The 18,204-nt window shown below is 60.2% G+C and overlaps 1 protein-coding gene across 4 annotated transcripts in view; it reads left to right on the forward strand.

Annotated features, from left to right (window-relative positions):
- Positions 1 to 17,914, forward strand: part of LOC140735804 (rho guanine nucleotide exchange factor 2-like) — a 182,525-nt gene extending 164,611 nt beyond the window's left edge. For all 4 annotated transcript variants that reach the window (XM_073061288.1, XM_073061286.1, XM_073061287.1 and 1 more), the window contains 8 exons: positions 6,226 to 6,411; positions 6,853 to 6,957; positions 9,732 to 9,799; positions 10,004 to 10,039; positions 10,476 to 10,526; positions 11,932 to 12,357; positions 14,336 to 14,585; positions 16,571 to 17,914. In XM_073061288.1, coding sequence (XP_072917389.1) covers positions 6,226 to 6,411; positions 6,853 to 6,957; positions 9,732 to 9,799; positions 10,004 to 10,039; positions 10,476 to 10,526; positions 11,932 to 12,357; positions 14,336 to 14,585; positions 16,571 to 16,662 — 1,214 coding nt within the window. In that variant the 3' untranslated portion in view covers positions 16,663 to 17,914. The remainder of the gene's footprint in view (positions 1 to 6,225; positions 6,412 to 6,852; positions 6,958 to 9,731; positions 9,800 to 10,003; positions 10,040 to 10,475; positions 10,527 to 11,931; positions 12,358 to 14,335; positions 14,586 to 16,570) is intronic.
- Positions 17,915 to 18,204: the final 290 nt, after the last annotated feature.

The raw sequence follows: 18,204 nt of genomic DNA on the forward strand, positions 1-18,204 counted from the left end.
GATGGCGGTATTCTCCTGCCCAATCCCCTCTCCCTGACCCCCTCACTGAACCATCGCGGTATTCTCCTGCCCAATCCCCTCTCCCCTTCCCCACCCTCTCCCTGACCCCCTCACTGAACCATGGCGGTATTCTCCTGCCCAAACCCCTCTCCCCTTCCCCACCCTCTCCCTGACCCCCTCACTGAACCATCGTGGTATTCTCCTCCCCAATCCCCTCTCCCCTTCCCCACCCTCTCCCTGACCCCCACTGAACCATGGCGGTATTCTCCTCCCAAATCCCCTCTTCCCTTCCCCACCGTCTCCCTGACCCCTCACTGAACCATCGTGGTATTCTCCTCCCCAATCCCCTCTCCCCTTCCCCACCCTCTCCCTGACCCCCACTGAACCATGGCGGTATACTCCTGCCCAATCCCCTCTCCCTGACCCCCTCACTGAACCATCGCGGTATTCTCCTCCCCAATCCCCTCTCCCCTTCCCCACCCTCTCCCTGACCCCCACTGAACCATAGCGGTATTCTCCTCCCAAATCCCCTCTTCCCTTCCCCACCGTCTCCCTGACCCCTCACTGAACCATCGTGGTATTCTCCTCCCCAATCCCCTCTCCCCTTCCCCACCCTCTCCCTGACCCCCACTGAACCATGGCGGTATACTCCTCCCCAATCCCCTCTCCCTGACCCCCTCACTGAACCATCGTGGTATTCTCCTCCCCAATCCCCTCTCCCCTTCCCCACCCTCTCCCTGACCCCCTCACTGAACTATCGTGGTATTCTCCTCCCCAATCCCCTCTCCCCTTCCCCACCCTCTCCCTGACCCCACTGAACCATGGCGGTATTCTCCTCCCCAATCCCCTCTCCCCTTCCCCACTCTCTCCCTGACCCCCACTGAACCATGGCGGTATTCTCCTCCCCAATCCCCTCTCCCCTTCCCCACCCTCTCCCTGACCCCTCACTGAACCATCGCGGTATTCTCCTCCCCAATCCCCACTCCCCTTCCCCACCCTCTCCCTGACCCCCTCACTGAACTATGGCAGTATTCTCCTCCCCAATCCCCTCTCCCTGACCCCCTCACTGAACCATCACGGTATTCTCCTCCCCAATCCCCACTCCCCTTCCCCACCCTCTCCCTGACCCCCTCACTGAACTATGGCGGTATTCTCCTCCCCAATCCCCTCTTCCTGAACCCCTCACTGAACCATCGCGGTATTCTCCTCCCCAATCCCCTCTTCCCTTCCCCACCCTCTCCCTGACCCCTCACTGAACCATCACTGTATTCTCCTCCCCAATCCCCTCTTCCCTTCCCCACCCTCTCCCTGACCCCCCCACTGAACCATCGCGGTATTCTCCTCCCCAATCCCCTCTTCCCTTCCCCACCCTCTCCCTGACCCCCCCACTGAACCATCGCGGTATTCTCCTCCCCAATCCCCTCTCCCCTTCCCCACCCTCTCCCTGACCCCTCACTGAACCATCGCGGTATTCTCCTCCCCAATCCCCTCTTCCCTTCCCCACACTCTCCCTGACCCCCCCACTGAACCATCACGGTATTGTCCTCCCCAATCCCCTCTCCCCATCCCCACACTCTCCCCTTCCCCACACTCTCCCTGACCCCCTCACTGAACCATCGCGGTATTCTCCTCCCCAATCCCCTCTCTCCTTCCCCACCCTCTCCCTGACCCCCTCACTGAACCATCGCGGTATTCTCCTCCCCAATCCCCTCTCCCCTTCCCCACCCTCTCCCTGACCCCCTCACTGAACTATGGCGGTATTCTCCTCCCCTTCCCCACCCTCTCCCTGACCCCCTCACTGAACTATGGCGGTATTCTCCTCACCAATCCCCTCTCCCCTTCCCCACCCTCTCCCTGACCCCCACTGAACCATGGCGGTATTCTCCTCCCCAATCCCCTCTCCCCTTCCCCACCCTCTCCCTGACCCCCACTGAACCATGGCGGTATTCTCCTCCCCAATCCCCTCTCCCCTTCCCCACCCTCTCCCTGACCCCTCACTGAACCATCGCGGTATTCTCCTCCCCAATCCCCACTCCCCTTCCCCACCCTCTCCCTGACCCCCTCACTGAACTATGGCAGTATTCTCCTCCCCAATCCCCTCTCCCTGACCCCCTCACTGAACCATCACGGTATTCTCCTCCCCAATCCCCACTCCCCTTCCCCACCCTCTCCCTGACCCCTCACTGAACCATCACTGTATTCTCCTCCCCAATCCCCTCTTCCGTTCCCCACCCTCTCCCTGACCCCCCCACTGAACCATCGCGGTATTCTCCTCCCCAATCCCCTCTTCCCTTCCCCACCCTCTCCCTGACCCCCCCACTGAACCATCGCGGTATTCTCCTCCCCAATCCCCTCTCCCCTTCCCCACCCTCTCCCTGACCCCTCACTGAACCATCGCGGTATTCTCCTCCCCAATCCCCTCTTCCCTTCCCCACACTCTCCCTGACCCCCCCACTGAACCATCGCGGTATTGTCCTCCCCAATCCCCTCTCCCCATCCCCACACTCTCCCCTTCCCCACACTCTCCCTGACCCCCTCACTGAACCATCGCGGTATTCTCCTCCCCAATCCCCTCTCTCCTTCCCCACCCTCTCCCTGACCCCCTCACTGAACCATCGCGGTATTCTCCTCCCCAATCCCCTCTCCCCTTCCCCACCCTCTCCCTGACCCCCTCACTGAACTATGGCGGTATTCTCCTCCCCTTCCCCACCCTCTCCCTGACCCCCTCACTGAACTATGGCGGTATTCTCCTCCCCAATCCCCTCTCCCCTTCCCCACCCTCTCCCTGACCCCCACTGAACCATGGCGGTATTCTCCTCCCCAATCCCCTCTCCCCTTCCCCACCCTCTCCCTGACCCCCACTGAACCATGGCGGTATTCTCCTCCCCAATCCCCTCTCCCCTTCCCCACCCTCTCCCTGACCCCTCACTGAACCATCACGGTATTCTCCTCCCCAATCCCCACTCCCCTTCCCCACCCTCTCCCTGACCCCCTCACTGAACTATGGCGGTATTCTCCTCCCCAATCCCCTCTTCCTGAACCCCTCACTGAACCATCGCGGTATTCTCCTCCCCAATCCCCTCTTCCCTTCCCCACCCTCTCCCTGACCCCTCACTGAACCATCACTGTATTCTCCTCCCCAATCCCCTCTTCCCTTCCCCACCCTCTCCCTGACCCCCCCACTGAACCATCGCGGTATTCTCCTCCCCAATCCCCTCTTCCCTTCCCCACCCTCTCCCTGACCCCCCCACTGAACCATCGCGGTATTCTCCTCCCCAATCCCCTCTCCCCTTCCCCACCCTCTCCCTGACCCCTCACTGAACCATCGCGGTATTCTCCTCCCCAATCCCCTCTTCCCTTCCCCACACTCTCCCTGACCCCCCCACTGAACCATCGCGGTATTGTCCTCCCCAATCCCCTCTCCCCATCCCCACACTCTCCCCTTCCCCACACTCTCCCTGACCCCCTCACTGAACTATGGCGGTATTCTCCTCCCCTTCCCCACCCTCTCCCTGACCCCCTCACTGAACTATGGCGGTATTCTCCTCCCCAATCCCCTCTCCCCTTCCCCACCCTCTCCCTGACCCCCTCACTGAACCATCGCGGTATTCTCCTCCCCAATCCCCTCTCCCCTTCCCCACCCTCTCCCTGACCCCCTCACTGAACCATCGCGGTATTCTCCTCCCCAATCCCCTCTCCCCTTCCCCACCCTCTCCCTGACCCCCTCACTGAACCATCGCGGTGTTCTCCTCCCCAATCCCCTCTCCCCTTCCCCACCCTCTCCCTGACCCCCTCACTGAACTATGGCGGTATTCTCCTCCTCCCCTCTCCCCTTCCCACTTACCCTCACCCCTCCTAATGATTCCTCCTATCCCTTTCCCCCCCCCCCCAACCACCTCATCCCTGACCCCCTCACTGAACCATCGGGGTATTCTCCTCCCCAATCCCCTCTCCCCTTCCCCACCCTCTCCCTGACCCCCTCACTGAACCATCGCGGTATTCTCCTCCCCAATCCCCTCTCCCCTTCCCCACACTCTCCCTGACCCCTCACTGAACCATCGCGGTATTCTCCTCCCCAATCCCCTCTCCCCTTCCCCACCCTCTCCCTGACCCCCTCACTGAACTATGGCAGTATTCTCCTCCCCAATCCCCACTCCCCTTCCCCACCTTCTCCCTGACCCTTCACTGAACCATGGCGGTATTGTTCCTCCCCAATCCCCTCTCCCCTTCCCCACCCTCTCCCTGACCCCTCACTGAAGCATCACGGTATTTTCCTCCCCAATCCTCTCTCCCTGACCCCCTCACTGAACCATCGCGGTATTCTCCTCCCCAATCCCCTCTCCCCTTCCCCATCCTCTCCCTGACCCCTCACTGAACCATCGTGGTATTCTCCTCCCCAATCCCCTCTTCCCTTCCCCACCCTCTCCCTGACCCCCCCACTGAACCATCGCGGTATTCTCCTCCCCAATCCCCTCTCCCCTTCCCCACCCTCTCCCTAACCCCTCACTGAACCATCGCGGTATTCTCCTCCCCAATCCCCTCTTCCCTTCCCCACACTCTCCCTGACCCCCCCACTGAACCATCGCGGTATTGTCCTCCCCAATCCCCTCTCCCCTTCCCCACCCTCTCCCTGACCCCTCTCACTGAACCATCGCGGTATTCTCCTCCCCAATCCCCTCTCTCCTTCCCCACCCTCTCCCTGACCCCCTCACTGAACCATCGCGGTATTCTCCCCAATCCCCTCTCCCCTTCCCCACCCTCTCCCTGACCCCCTCACTGAACTATGGCGGTATTCTCCTCCCCAATCCCCTCTCCCCTTCCCCACCCTCTCCCTGACCCCCTCACTGAACCATCGCGGTATTCTCCTCCCCAATCCCCTCTCCCCTTCCCCACCCTCTCCCCGACCCCCTCACTGAACTATGGCGGTATTCTCCTCCCCAATCCCCTCTCCCCTTCCCCACCCTCTCCCTGACCCCCTCACTGAACTATGGCGGTATTCTCCTCCCCAATCCCCTCTCCCCTTCCCCACCCTCTCCCTGACCCCCTCACTGAACCATCGCGGTATTCTCCTCCCCAATCCCCTCTCCCCTTCCCCACCCTCTCCCGGACCCCCTCACTGAACCATCGCGGTATTCTCCTCCCCAATCCCCTCTCCCCTTCCCCACCCTCTCCCTGACCCCCTCACTGAACCATCGCGGTGTTCTCCTCCCCAATCCCCTCTCCCCTTCCCCACCCTCTCCCTGACCCCCTCACTGAACTATGGCGGTACTCTCCTCCCCAATCCCCTCTCCCCTTCCCCACCCTCTCCCTGACCCCCTCACTGAACCATCGGGGTATTCTCCCCAATCCCCTCTCCCCTTCCCCACCCTCTCCCTGACCCCCTCACTGAACCATCGCCGTATTCTCCTCCCCAATCCCCTCTCCCCTTCCCCACCCTCTCCCTGACCCCGTCACTGAACCATCGGGGTATTCTCCTCCCCAATCCCCTCTCCCCTTCCCCACCCTCTCCCTGACCCCCTCACTGAACTATGGCGGTATTCTCCTCCCCAATCCCCTCTCCCCTTCCCCACTCTCTCCCTGACCCCGTCACTGAACCATCGGGGTATTCTCCTCCCCAATCCCCTCTCCCCTTCCCCACCCTCTCCCTGACCCCCTCACTGAACTATGGCGGTATTCTCCTCCCCAATCCCCTCTCCCTGACCCCTCACTGAACCATGGCGGTATTCTCCTCCCCAATCCCCTCTCCCCTTCCCCACCCTCTCCCTGACCCCCACTGAACCATGGCGGTATTCTCCTCCCCAATCCCTTCTCCCTGACCCCCTCACTGAACCATCGCGGTATTCTCCTCCCCAATCCCCTCTCCCCTTCCCCACCCTCTCCCTGACCCCCACTGAACCATGGCGGTATTCTCCTCCCCAATCCCCTCTCCCTGACCCCCTCACTGAACTATCGTGGTATTCTCCTCCCCAATCCCCTCTCCCCTTCCCCACCCTCTCCCTGACCCCCACTGAACCATGGCGGTATTCTCCTCCCCAATCCCCTCTCCCTGACCCCCCTCACTGAACCATCGTGGTATTCTCCTCCCCAATCCCCTCTCCCCTTCCCCACCCTCTCCCTGACCCCCTCACTGAACTATCGTGGTATTCTCCTCCCCAATCCCCTCTCCCCTTCCCCACCCTCTCCCTGACCCTCACTGAACCATGGAGGTATTGTTCCCCCCTGTAGAGGAGATAAGTCAGCGGGACCGCCGCGTGTCGGAGCTGCTGGAGGAGAAGGCGTCGCTGCTGCAGCAGGTCCTGCAGCTCAGGAACAGCGAGGACCCCCCAGCCTCCGGCCCCCGGCGCCTCTTTCGCTCTGATTCCAGCGACCACCCTCGGGGGGAGCGGCTCATCACGGAGGCCATCAGAGAAGGTGAGGGAGGGAGGGAGGGAGGAAGGCGGGGGGATTGGTGGGGAGCTACACTCAGATGGCCGTTTGGTGAGGGTGAGAGTCAGGCAGTCAGGGAAGGGTGAGGGTGAGGTCCCTTCTCTCTCCTGCTCATCCTCTTCCTCTCCTCTGCCCCCTTCTCCTCTATTCCCCCCCATTTCTCCCCATCCCTGGGGTGGTTTTCTGCATCACCCATTTAAATCCACGTCCAGAACCCCCACCACCCTGGAGGGATTGAGGGAATGAGAGAAGCAGTGGATGTGAGGGACAGAATAGGATAAGGGTTAAACTGGGGATCATCGGTGCTATTACACACCTCTGATTGGAAAGATTGGACCCTGCAGGAATCCTGTGTCGGAACTTACTGCGAGGATTTCATCTTGGACAAAGATTCCTGACTTTCTACCTGTTTTACCATCCCTACAGTCCAGCGCATGTCAGAGCTGATGGTGAGCGTTTGTGGGAATGTCGGTTCCAGCACGGACCAGTCCCTGGGGACTGATAGCACAGGGGGACCCGCGGGCAGCCCAGGTACGTCAGCTCAGTGCTCCTTCCCCCGACACAGTCCGCACTTCAGCCACAGTCCCCCACCCCACACTGACTCACCCTCTCCCCTCCACCACCCCTCACCCTCTCCCCTCCACCCCTCGCCCTCTCCCCTCCACCCCTCGCCCTCTCCCCACCACCCCTCGCCCTCCCCCTCACCACCCCTCACCCTCTCCCCTCCACCACCCCTCGCCCTCTCCCCACCACCCCTCGCCCTCCCCCTCACCACCCCTCGCCCTCCCCCCTCCACCACCACTCACCCTGCCCCCTCCACCCCTCACCCTCCCCCCACCACCACCCACCCTCCCCCTTCCACCACCCCTCATCCTCCCCCTCCATCACCCCTCGCCCTTTCTCCTCCACCACCCCTCACCCTCTCCTCCAGCCCACCCCTCTCCCCTCCACCACCCCTCACCCTGCCCCCTCCACCGCTCACCCTGCCCCCTCCACCCCTCACCCTTCCCCCTCACCCTCCCCTCCACCACCCCTCATCCTCTCCCCTCCACCACCCCTCACCCTCTCCCCTCCACCACACCTCATCCTCCCCCTCCATCACCCCTCGCCCTCTCCCCTCCAAAACCCTCGCCCTCTTTCCACCACCGCTCACCCTGCCCCCTCCACCCCTCACCCTCCCCCCTCCACCACCCACCCTCCCCCTCCACCACCCCTCATCCTCCCCCTCCATCACCCCTCGCCCTTTCTCCTCCACCACCCCTCCCCCTCTTTCCACCACCGCTCACCCTGCCCCCTCCACCCCTCACCCTCCCCTCCACCACCCCTCATCCTCTCCCCTCCATCACCCCTCACCCTCTCCTCCAGCCCACCCCTCTCCCCTCCTCCACCCCTCGCCCTCTTTCCTCCACCATCCCTCACCCTGTCCCCTCCACCACCCCTCACCCTCCCCCTCCCCCTCCACCACCCCTCATCCTCCCCCCTCCACCACCCCTCACCCTGTCCCCAACCACCCCTCCCCCTCCCCTCCACCACCCCTCATCCTCCCCCTCCATCACCCCTCGCCCTCTCCCCTCCACCACCCCTCGCCCTCTTCACCACCGCTCACCCTCCCCTCCACCACCCCTCACCCTGTCCCCTCCTTCACCCCTCACCCTCTCCTCCAGCCCACCCCTCTCCCCTCCTCCACCCCTCGCCCTCTTTCCTCCACCATCCCTCACCCTGTCCCCTCCACCACCCCTCACCCTGTCCCCTACCACCCCTCACCCTCCCCTCCACCACCCCTCACCCTGTCCCCTCCTTCACCCCTCACCCTCTCCTCCACCACCTCTCACCCTCTCCTCCAGCCCACCCCTCTCCCCTCCTCCACCCCTCGCCCTCTTTCCTCCACCATCCCTCACCTTCCCTCCATCACCCCTCACCTCCCCTCCACCACCCCTCACCCTGTCCCCTACCACCCCTCACCTCCCCTCCACCACCCCTCACCCTGTCCCCTCCACCAACCCTCACCCTCCCCTCCTTCACCCCTCACCCTCTCCCCTCCTTCAACCCTCACCCTCTCCCCTCCACCACCCCTCACCCTCTCCCCTCCACCACCCCTCACCCTCTCCCCTCCATCACCCCTCACCCTCTCCCCTCCATCACCCCTCACCCTCTCCTCCAGCCCACCCCTCTCCCCTCCTCCACCATCCCTCACCTCCCCTCCATCACCCCTCACCTCCCCTCCACCACCCCTCACCCTGTCCCCTCCTTCACTCCTCACCCTGTCCCCTCCTTCACCCCTCACCCTGTCCCCTCCTTCACCCCCTCACCCTGTCCCCTCCACCACCCCTCACCTCCCCTCCTTCACCCCTCACCCTCTCCCCTCCACCACCCCTCACCTCCCCTCCTTCACCCCTCACCTCCCCTCCTTCACCCCTCACCTCCCCTCCATCACCCCTCACCTCCCCTCCACCATCCCTCACCCTGTCCCCTCCACCAAACCCTCACCCTCCCCTCCTTCACCCCTCACCCTCTCCCCTCCACCATCCCTCACCTCCCCTCCATCACCCCTCACCTCCCCTCCACCACCCCTCACCTCCCCTCCACCACCCCTCACCCTGTCCCCTCCTTCACCCCTCACCCTGTCCCCTCCACCACCCCTCACCCTCCCCTCCTTCACCCCTCACCCTCTCCCCTCCACCATCCCTCACCTCCCCTCCATCACCCCTCACCTCCCCTCCACCACCCCTCACCTCCCCTCCACCACCCCTCACCCTGTCCCCTCCTTCACCCCTCACCCTGTCCCTTCCACCACCCCTCACCCTCCCCTCCACCACCCCTCACCTCCCCTCCTTCACCCTCTCCCCTCCACCACCCCTCACCCTCTCCCCTCCATCACCCCTCACCTCCCCTCCTTCACCCCTCACCTCCCCTCCTTCACCCCTCACCTCACCTCCCCTCCACCACCCCTCACCCTGTCCCCTCCACCAACCCTCACCCTCCCCTCCTTCACCCCTCACCCTCTCCCCTCCACCCCTCACCCTGTCCCCTCCACCACCCCTCACCCTGTCCCCTCCACCACCCCTCACCCTCCCCTCCACCACCCCTCACCCTCCCCTCCACCACCCCTCACCTCCCCTCCTTCACCCCTCACCCTCTCCCCTCCACCACCCCTCACCCTCTCCCCTCCACCACCCCTCACCCTCCCCTCCACCACCCCTCACCCTCCCCTCCATCACCCCTCACCCTGTCCCCTCCACCATTACTCCCATGTGAAGCGGTGCCTGGCCTGTCTGATCTGTGTGTTAATCTCCTCCGTCCTGCAGACACTGAGCCCAGTGTGAACGGCAGCCCTGAGCCAGGCAAGAATGATGCCCTCAGGGACATAGTGCGGGTAAGGATTCACACTCTCACTCTCACTCCTCAACCCCTCACCCTCCTCTCCCTCCCCCTCTCTCCTCTCCCTCCCCTCCCCCTCCTCTCCCTCCCCTCACTCTCCCTCCCCTCACCCTCCTCTCCCTTCCCTCACCTGCTCCCTCTCTCCCCCCCCCCCCCACTCTTGCTCTCCGTTCCTCACTCTGTCCCTGTCTCTCTGTAGGATGGAAACGGAAATCAACTAAAGTCACACAATGAGGTAGGTGAGGGGTGGGGAGGTGATGGTGATGGAGGGAGTGGGAGGTTATTTTGGTCTGGCTTGGGGAAGGGAGAGGAGTGGTATGGGTAATAGAGGGGACAGGTGTGGGGGTATGGAAGATATGTGGATACAGGTTTAGAGACTGGGTTGGGTGAAGGGTGAGGAGGGGCTGTGTTGTGTTTAAGACAGCCTGTTGGACGTGGAGGGGTGGGGACGTGGGGTGAAGGGACACCAGGCGGTGGTGGGAGTGGGGTCTTCGGGGAATGGATGGGTGTGGTGCTGGATATGTGGAGGGCTCTGGTAGTCAGGGTAGTGGGCTGTTGATGTGTGTAATGTGGGGTGTTTCGTTGGGGCATCGTGGTGTGGGTCAGTGTTGCTTGTCTGTCACTAACCCTCGCCCCCTATCCTGTGCCCTCTTCCTCTGCCCTCCACACAGGACCTACTACAGGGACTCTCCCAGTTGTCCATCCTCCTGCTCTCTCTCCAGGTCAGTTGTTCAGGTTCGGGATTCTCCCTCTCCCCCCCTTTATTGCTCCTTCCATCCCTATCAAACTCACTCTCCCTCCCTCCCTTCCCTTCCCACTTCTGCTCTCTCTCTCTCCATCACCCTGTCTCCCTGTCCCTCTCCCCTTCTCTGGGGTTGCCAGACAGGGGTGTGGAGTGTCTTTATTGCGGGGCAGATACAAGTGAAACTCCTCCGGTCCGGGGATAGGCTTGGAGCAGAGTGGTGAACCTCGGGCCGGTGCTGGGACCTCTTGGGGTGATACACATTAACGTTTGTGCAGAAGGAATGATTGGTAAGTTTGCAGATGCCACACGTTGGTGGAGGTGAGGATAGTGAGGAAGGTCATCGTGGGCTCTGGGAGGCAGATCAGATGGAAGTTGGAGATTTAATCACAGCAACCTCAGGATGATGCACCTTGGATAGTTCGATGGAGGTGGAGCATGTACAGTAGGTAATAAGGCATTAGGAATTGTAATGAATGAACGGGGGGAGCTTTGGGTTCAAATCCATAGCTCTCTGAAAGCGGCAGGGGTGAATATGTTAGCTTGCTTTCATAGGTCAAACTGGAGAAGAGTTTGAAGGTTATATCACAACCTCGTAATTCAATTAAGAGATAGAACGTGGTAACAGGCCAAGTTGTCTGTCCCGCCTGTTTGAACTGAGGGTTAACTATACTCAGTGGCCAATTTATTAGGTACACTTGTACAGCAGCTCGTTAATGACTTGTTAATACAGATATCAAATCAGCCAATCATGGAGCAGTAACTCACTGTATAAAAGCATGCAAACATGGTCAGGAGGTTCAGTTGTTGTTCAGACCAAATTTCAGGATGGGGAAGAAATGTGATCTGAGTGACTTGGACCGGGGATTGATTGTTGGTGCCGGACGGATAGGGTGGTGTGAGTATCTGCTGACCTCCTGGGATTTTCAAACACAAGGGTCTCCAGAATTTACAGAGGTAAAAAAAAAGTAAGCAGCATTTCTGAGGGTGAGAATGCCTTGTTAATGAGAGAGGTCAGGTGAATGGCGGACAGGAACTCAGATAAGTTACAGCAGTGGATCTCAATGCACAGCATGTCGAACCTCGAAGTGGATGATCTACAGCAGGAACATACAGAAATACACTCAGTGGCCACTTTATTAAGTACAGAAGACGCCTAATAAAGTCGTCACTGAATATCTTCCACGAAGAGAGGGGGTGAGATGGGAACGTACTGCCAGAGCAGGTGGTGGCATCGTGTTTGGGAGACACTTGAGTAGACAAGATACAGGGAGTTGAGGTTTTAATGCTGGCGAATGAATGACAGAAAACTGGAGGGAGGGCTCTGAGGGTTGGAAGGGATTGAAGGCCTGTGCTATGATTGTGTGTCGATGTTTGGCCCGCAGGCGGTAGTGGTGAAGCAGGACTCCCTGCTGGAGGAGCAGTGGCAGGAGGTGTCTGAGCAGAGGGAGCGGCTGACTCGGCTGAGTTCCAGGGAGGGCGGTCCGGCCGAGCTGGAGAGGCTGCGGGAGGAGCTGGCTGGCCTGAGACGGCAGCACGGGCTTCTGCAGGTGGAGTTCCAGAGGAGTCGGCGGACCTGCGAGGATCGGGGCCAGGAGCTGCGGGCTCTCGAGGCTCGGCTGCACGACTCCGAGAGGAGGCGGGAGCAGCTGGAGAGAGAGCAGGGCCACTGCCTACAGGAGAGCCCCAGGCCCGAAGCAGAAGGGGAAGACCAGGCCAAGACCGTCCTCCGGTGCAAAAAGAGGGCCCATACGAGGCAGTTCAGCCTGCCCTCTGCCCATGTCACCTGCCTGAGCCTCAGCACTGCACAGGTGAGGCTCCCCTGCTCTTACAGGAACCTGTACAGGAACTGGAACAGATCGTGCCAAACCTGGCAAAATGAGGGCAACCCGTGGGAAAGCAGTTTCCATCTGAGGCCAATTGGCACCTAACAGTGCCAGACTATGGCATAATCACGTTAACGTGTGGCCACCTTGTGCCAGAGGCATCTGGTCCATCTTCCCGCCCCAGGGAGCGAGGAGGAGGCTGGCAGCTTCATTCCTCAGCAGGCCCGAGTCGTCAGGATCAGCCTTGTGTGAGGCAGAACCCTCTGCTGGGGAGACCTGGCGTGGATCAGACTGCTGAGACCCGGGCCGTCGGTGTGGACCGAGTCCCCTGCCTTGGGCCTGGGTGACGTGTAGCGCGGCAGAGTCCAGAGCGTACACTGCAGAAAACCTTCCTCCACCCACGCTGCCTAAGGCATGAACTGTGCTGCCTCCCCCACCCCCTCCTGCTGGAGGCACAGAGCCATGGATCCGGGGCAGAGTGGGATTTTTTGGAGGAACTCAGCAGGTCAAGCAGCTTCTATGGGAAATGGGCAATTGTCATTCTGGATGCATTTGCCTTGAGAGGTGTTCCCTGAGCCATGGAGTTCCTCCAACATCATACGGCCATGTGACCATCAGAGGGGCACCATCTCCTCCAATTGCTAATTTCTCAATCCCATTCTCCCACCTTCTCACCGTAACCACTAATCCCCTCACACTCTCTGCCTAAATACACCCAGTGAACTGGCCTTCACAGAGCAATGAAGTCTGCAGATTCAGCACCCTCTGGCTAAAGAAATTCCTCCTCATCTTGGTTCTAAAATGGATGTCCCTTTGTTCTGAGGCTGTGCCCTCGGGTGCTAGAATCTCCTACCGAGGGAAACATCATCTCCACATCCTGTCTATTCAGGCCTTTCAGTATCCGGGAGGTTTTAACAAGATCTTCCCCTTATCCTTCTGAACCCCGTGGAGTACAGGCTCAGAGACACCAAACGCTCCTCATGGGTTAACCCTCCCATTTCCAGGAACATTCTCATTAACTCCTCTCCAGAGCCCGCACATCCGCCCTTAGATAAGGGACCCAAGCATTGCTCACAATACTCAGTGCTGTCTGACCAATGTCAGGTCCCAGTCCTCTCAAAGTGAATGCGAATGTCCCATTCCCTGCTGACTCAACCTGTAAGCAAACGTTGAAGGGATCCTGAATTCCGTCGAATATAGACCTTCTTTGGCCGGACCCCACTGCCGACCAAGTTGCCCATCCAAGCTGGTCCCTTTTGCTAGCCATCCCATTTCCATCTACCTGACCAACTGCCTTTTAAATGCTGTTGATGTACCTGCCTCAACCACTTCCTCTGGCAGCTTGTCCACTCTCTGGCTGAAGAAGCTGCCCCTCAGCTTGCCCTTTAAATCTCCCCCCTCTCATCTTCTCCTATGTTCACTGGATTTCACTTCACTAAACCAAAGCCCGTGCATGCCTCTACCTGTGCCTCTCATGATTTTATACATCTCCATTAGATCCCCCTGAACCTTCTATGCTCCAAGAAGTAAAGTCCTAACCTGCCCAACCTCTCCCTACAAGTTGCCCTGACGACAGCCTGGTAAGTCAGCTGAGTGAAGAAGTTGCCCCTAAGCTTGCGATTGAACCTCTCCCCTCTAGTTTTTGATTCCCCAACCCTGAGGAGGGCGCATTGTTTGGAGGCACAGGGTATTGAGATTCTTGAAAAGTCCTGACCTCTGAAGATTGGCGCAGAAGTACAGACCAAATAGCCATCGCTGTGGTAACACTGGTCCAATTATTTGCCCCCTTTCCCCCCACCCGACGAGGCAATAATTCCTCAGGGCAACTGGTTTAGCACAAGCCCTGATTGAAGCCTGAGGCCTACTTACCATTGACCCTGGCAACAATCTGTGTTCAGCTTTCCTGCCCCCACCCCATCTCACCCCCAGTTTTTTTTAATCCCTCCTCCTCCTCCCTCCACAGAGCACCAGCCAGCGGCGAAGGAGTGCTGATGAGTCAAGCCTGCGTGTAGTTGCCGACTCTCAGGGCATACCTGTTGCCTGGCCCAGAGACAGCGGTCAGCCTGAGGGCCCCCACCCTCTGTGGGACAGCGGCCCGCCTCAGCAGGAGGTCGAGGGCAGTCAGGGGCACAGGGAAGGAGCAAGGACAGGCCAGATCAGCCTGGACGAGGAGAGCGAGAGCTCGTCACTTTCCTCTGGCGAGGAGACCGCAGGTAGGTGGGTGACTGCGGGCAGACCTTCCCCACCCTTAATGCACGGGCAACTCGTAACGGTGGCTTCGGCCACTGCACGGCCTGTCCACCCACAGGCACGAGGCAGATCGATCTTGGAATGTCCGAGAACCCATATCAGGCCTCCTCTCACCCCCACCCAACACTTTCCCCCATGCTCTCTCCAACTCCCCATCCATCCTCCCTCTGCCCAACTCTCACCACACCGTCTTACTCCATCGGTGTTCCCCTCCCCTTCCGTTCCCCCCACCTCCCCCCTTCCCTTACCCCCTCACGTCCCCCTTCTGTTCCCCCACCTCACCCCTTCCCTTCCCCCCACCTCTCCCCTTCCCTTCCACCCTCATCTCCCTTCCTTCCACCCTCACCTCCCCTTCCCTTACACCCTCACCTCCCCTTCCCTTCCCCCCTCTCCTCCCCTTCCCTTCCCCCCTCTCCTCCCCTTCCCTTCCCCCCTCTCCTCCCCTTCCCTTCCCCCCTCTCCTCCCCTTCCCTTCCCCCCTCTCCTCCCCTTCCCTTCCCCCCTCTCCTCCCCTTCCCTTCCCCCTCTCCTCCCCTTCCATTCCCCTCACATCCCTCTTCCGTTCCACTCTCTCTTCCCCCTTCCCCCCCCCTCCCCTTCCCTTTCCCCCCAACTCTCCCCTTCCCTTCCAACCTCACCTCCCCTTCCCCCCACCTCTCCCCTTCCCTTTCCCCCCACCTCTCCCCTTCCCTTCCACCCTCACCTCCCCTTCCCCCCACCTCTCCCCTTCCCTTCCCCCCCCTCCCCTTCCCTTCCACCCTCATCTCCCCTTCTGTTCCCCCCACCTCTCCCCTTCCCTTTCCCCCCACCTCTCCCCTTCCCTACCCCCCACCTCTCCCCTTCACTTCCCCCCCACCTCTCCCCTTCCCTACCCCCCACCTCTCCCCTTCACTTCCCCTACCTCTCCCCTTCCCTTCCACCCTCATCTCCCCTTCCCTTCCACCCTCACCTCCCCTTCCCTTCCACCCTCACATCCCCCTTCTGTTCCCCCCACCTCACCCCTTCCCTTCCACCCTCTCCTCCCCTTCCCTTCCCCCTCAACTCCCCTTCCACCCTCTCCTCCCCTTCCCTTCACATCCCTCTTCTGTTCCACTCTCTCTCCCCCTTCCCCCCACCTCTCCCCTTCCCTTTCCCCCCACCTCTCCCCTTCCCTACCCCCCACCTCTCCCCTTCACTTCCCCCTACCTCTTCCCTTCCCTTCCACCCTCACCTCTCCTTCCCTTCCACCCTCACCTCTCCTTCCCTTCCACCCTCACCTCCCCTTCCCTTCCACCCTCATCCCTTCCCTTCCACCCTCACCTCCCCCTTCCCTTCCACCCTCTCTCCCCTGTTCCTCCCTCACCTCCCAACTTCCGTTCCCCCCACCTCACCCTTTCCCTTCCACCCTGTCCCCCTTCCCTTCCACCCTCTCTCCCCCTTCCCTTCCACCCTCTCTCCCCCTTCCCTTCCACCCTCTGTCCCCCTTCCCTTCCACCCTCTGTCCCCTTCCCTTCCACCCTCTCTCCCCTTCCCTTCCACCCTCTCTCCCCCTTCCCTTCCACCCTCTCTCCCCCTTCCCACCCTCTCCCTTACCCCCTCTCCCCCATGTTCCCCTCTCCCCCCATGTCCCCGTCACTCCCCACGTTCCCCTCTCCCTTGACTCCCTCCATTGTTCCCAACAGCCCCTCTTGCCCCATCCTCCTTCCCTCCCCTCTCCACTTGTGGGGTACAAACCCCACTGGGCAGCACCGTCCCTCGGGACTCTGGGGGTGGGGACGTTAGGGGGCTGTCCCTCACCGCTGGGGTGGAGGGGGTTTATGCAGTTCCCTTCACCCTCTGGTCGAGGTTTATAGGAGGTGTGGAGGTGCTCGGGGGTCAGTCATTTCCTCTGCATCCAGGTTGAGGTTAGGGAAGGAGTCGAGTACTGGCGTGGTCTAACCTGCACATCCCTGTCTGCCTTCCCCCACAGACGCCGAGCCGGCACCGGAAGATCCCACGCCTCGCTCCCCATTCAGCTCGCCCCCCAGCCTGGTGGAGGAGGATGACGACGAGTATTACTGAGCCCAGAGCGGGGCAGGCTGTTAGGCGTGGGGCGAGTAGGGAGACCGCTTCCTCCGTGACCAGGCCCTCCCTCCCCACTCTGTGTGCGACAGTGATCACCCACTCTGAGAGAGGTTCTTGTCCCCCCAGCGAGCTGTTATTATGGGGAACAGGGCAGTATTCCCCAGGCCTTCACACACCCGATCTTATTGAAATATTTTACCCCCTGCAGTGCAGGGTCATTCTCTCCCGCAGATCCAGGTACCGGTACCCTCCCCCCATTGACAGTTTTGGGGCTCTTGGCTGCCCTCTGGGAGTGAGGGACAGATGCAGGCCTTCATCCCTGCCCCTGGCAAAGAGGGATTCGCACAGGGAGTTAACCACTCTCCCGGCTTCTGGCACGAAAGGAGATCCTCTCCCTCCACACCATTGCTTCCCCCCCGGGGTCTCTGAATGGATTGCCCCTAAGTTTTATCATTCCGGGACCCATGCCATTCACCTTTCCTAACTTGTCTCCCCCTCCCTGTCATTTCGTCACAGATGGTGGGTGGTGTCTCTGAACAAACGAGGCTAATTAGACCCCCTAATATTATCACCTCCCAGCCCACTGCTCCCCTCTGAGCTTCTGTCCCACCCCCACCCCGGCCTTATTTATAAGTAGAAAGCTGTGCACAAGTGGCTCGAGCCTCTTTTCCAAGCCTCCCGGCAGGGCGCCCCTGCTGTAGGGAGGTCACAACTGCAGCATGACCGAGTGGCTGGCTCATTCCCTGTATTCCAGAGGATCATTCCACATTTTTTTAAATTCTTACTTGTTGTGTTCAACCAAAGAGCAGGCATCGGGAAGCGTTCCAATGACCCTCAGTCAAGCCAGTTGACCAGGGGGTGAGTGGGTGGGTGGTAGGGGTTTCAGGCCCTCTCACTGAGCATGGCTGTTGGGGGGGTGAGTTACATCCCTGGAGACACAAAGGGAAGAGTGAGAAGGAAGGACTCCTTTCCCAGCACAGCGCCTGCTAATCCGTGGAGTTGTCCCTGATGGGTCAGCGAAAGACTGCAGTTAGTTCACTGAACACACACACACAGACTCACAAGTGTATGCACACACACACACACACACACACACACACACACCTACAGACGCACAGACACACACATGCCAACTTTTGTATGTTTAAATGTCTTTTTTTTTAAAGAATTTTATTGTAACTGGGATCTGTACGCAAATTAAATGATGTGCTGTAAAACTGGAGATGATAAAGAGAACTTGTCAAGAAAACATACTGTCTGCCGAGTGTTTTCTGTTGAAGATCTCATTCCCCAAATCTCAGACTGCAGATCCCCTGTACCGATCTGCACTCTGCATCTCCCATTCATGAATTGTCCTGTTTCCAGCTCCACAGAGGGTGCCTCACATGTGTACTGTCCTTAGCCCAGAAAATACAGTTCCCCACACAGCTCTATCAGCCCCAAACTAAACCCGCTGTCGCACTCTCGACCCATCTCTCTCCATACAGCTCTGTAACAGTCCCCACACTAAACCCACTCTCCCACTCTACTCTCTACCCA

This window comes from Hemitrygon akajei, chromosome 11 (assembly GCF_048418815.1).
Source record: "Hemitrygon akajei chromosome 11, sHemAka1.3, whole genome shotgun sequence".
Taxonomy (NCBI): domain Eukaryota; kingdom Metazoa; phylum Chordata; class Chondrichthyes; order Myliobatiformes; family Dasyatidae; genus Hemitrygon; species Hemitrygon akajei.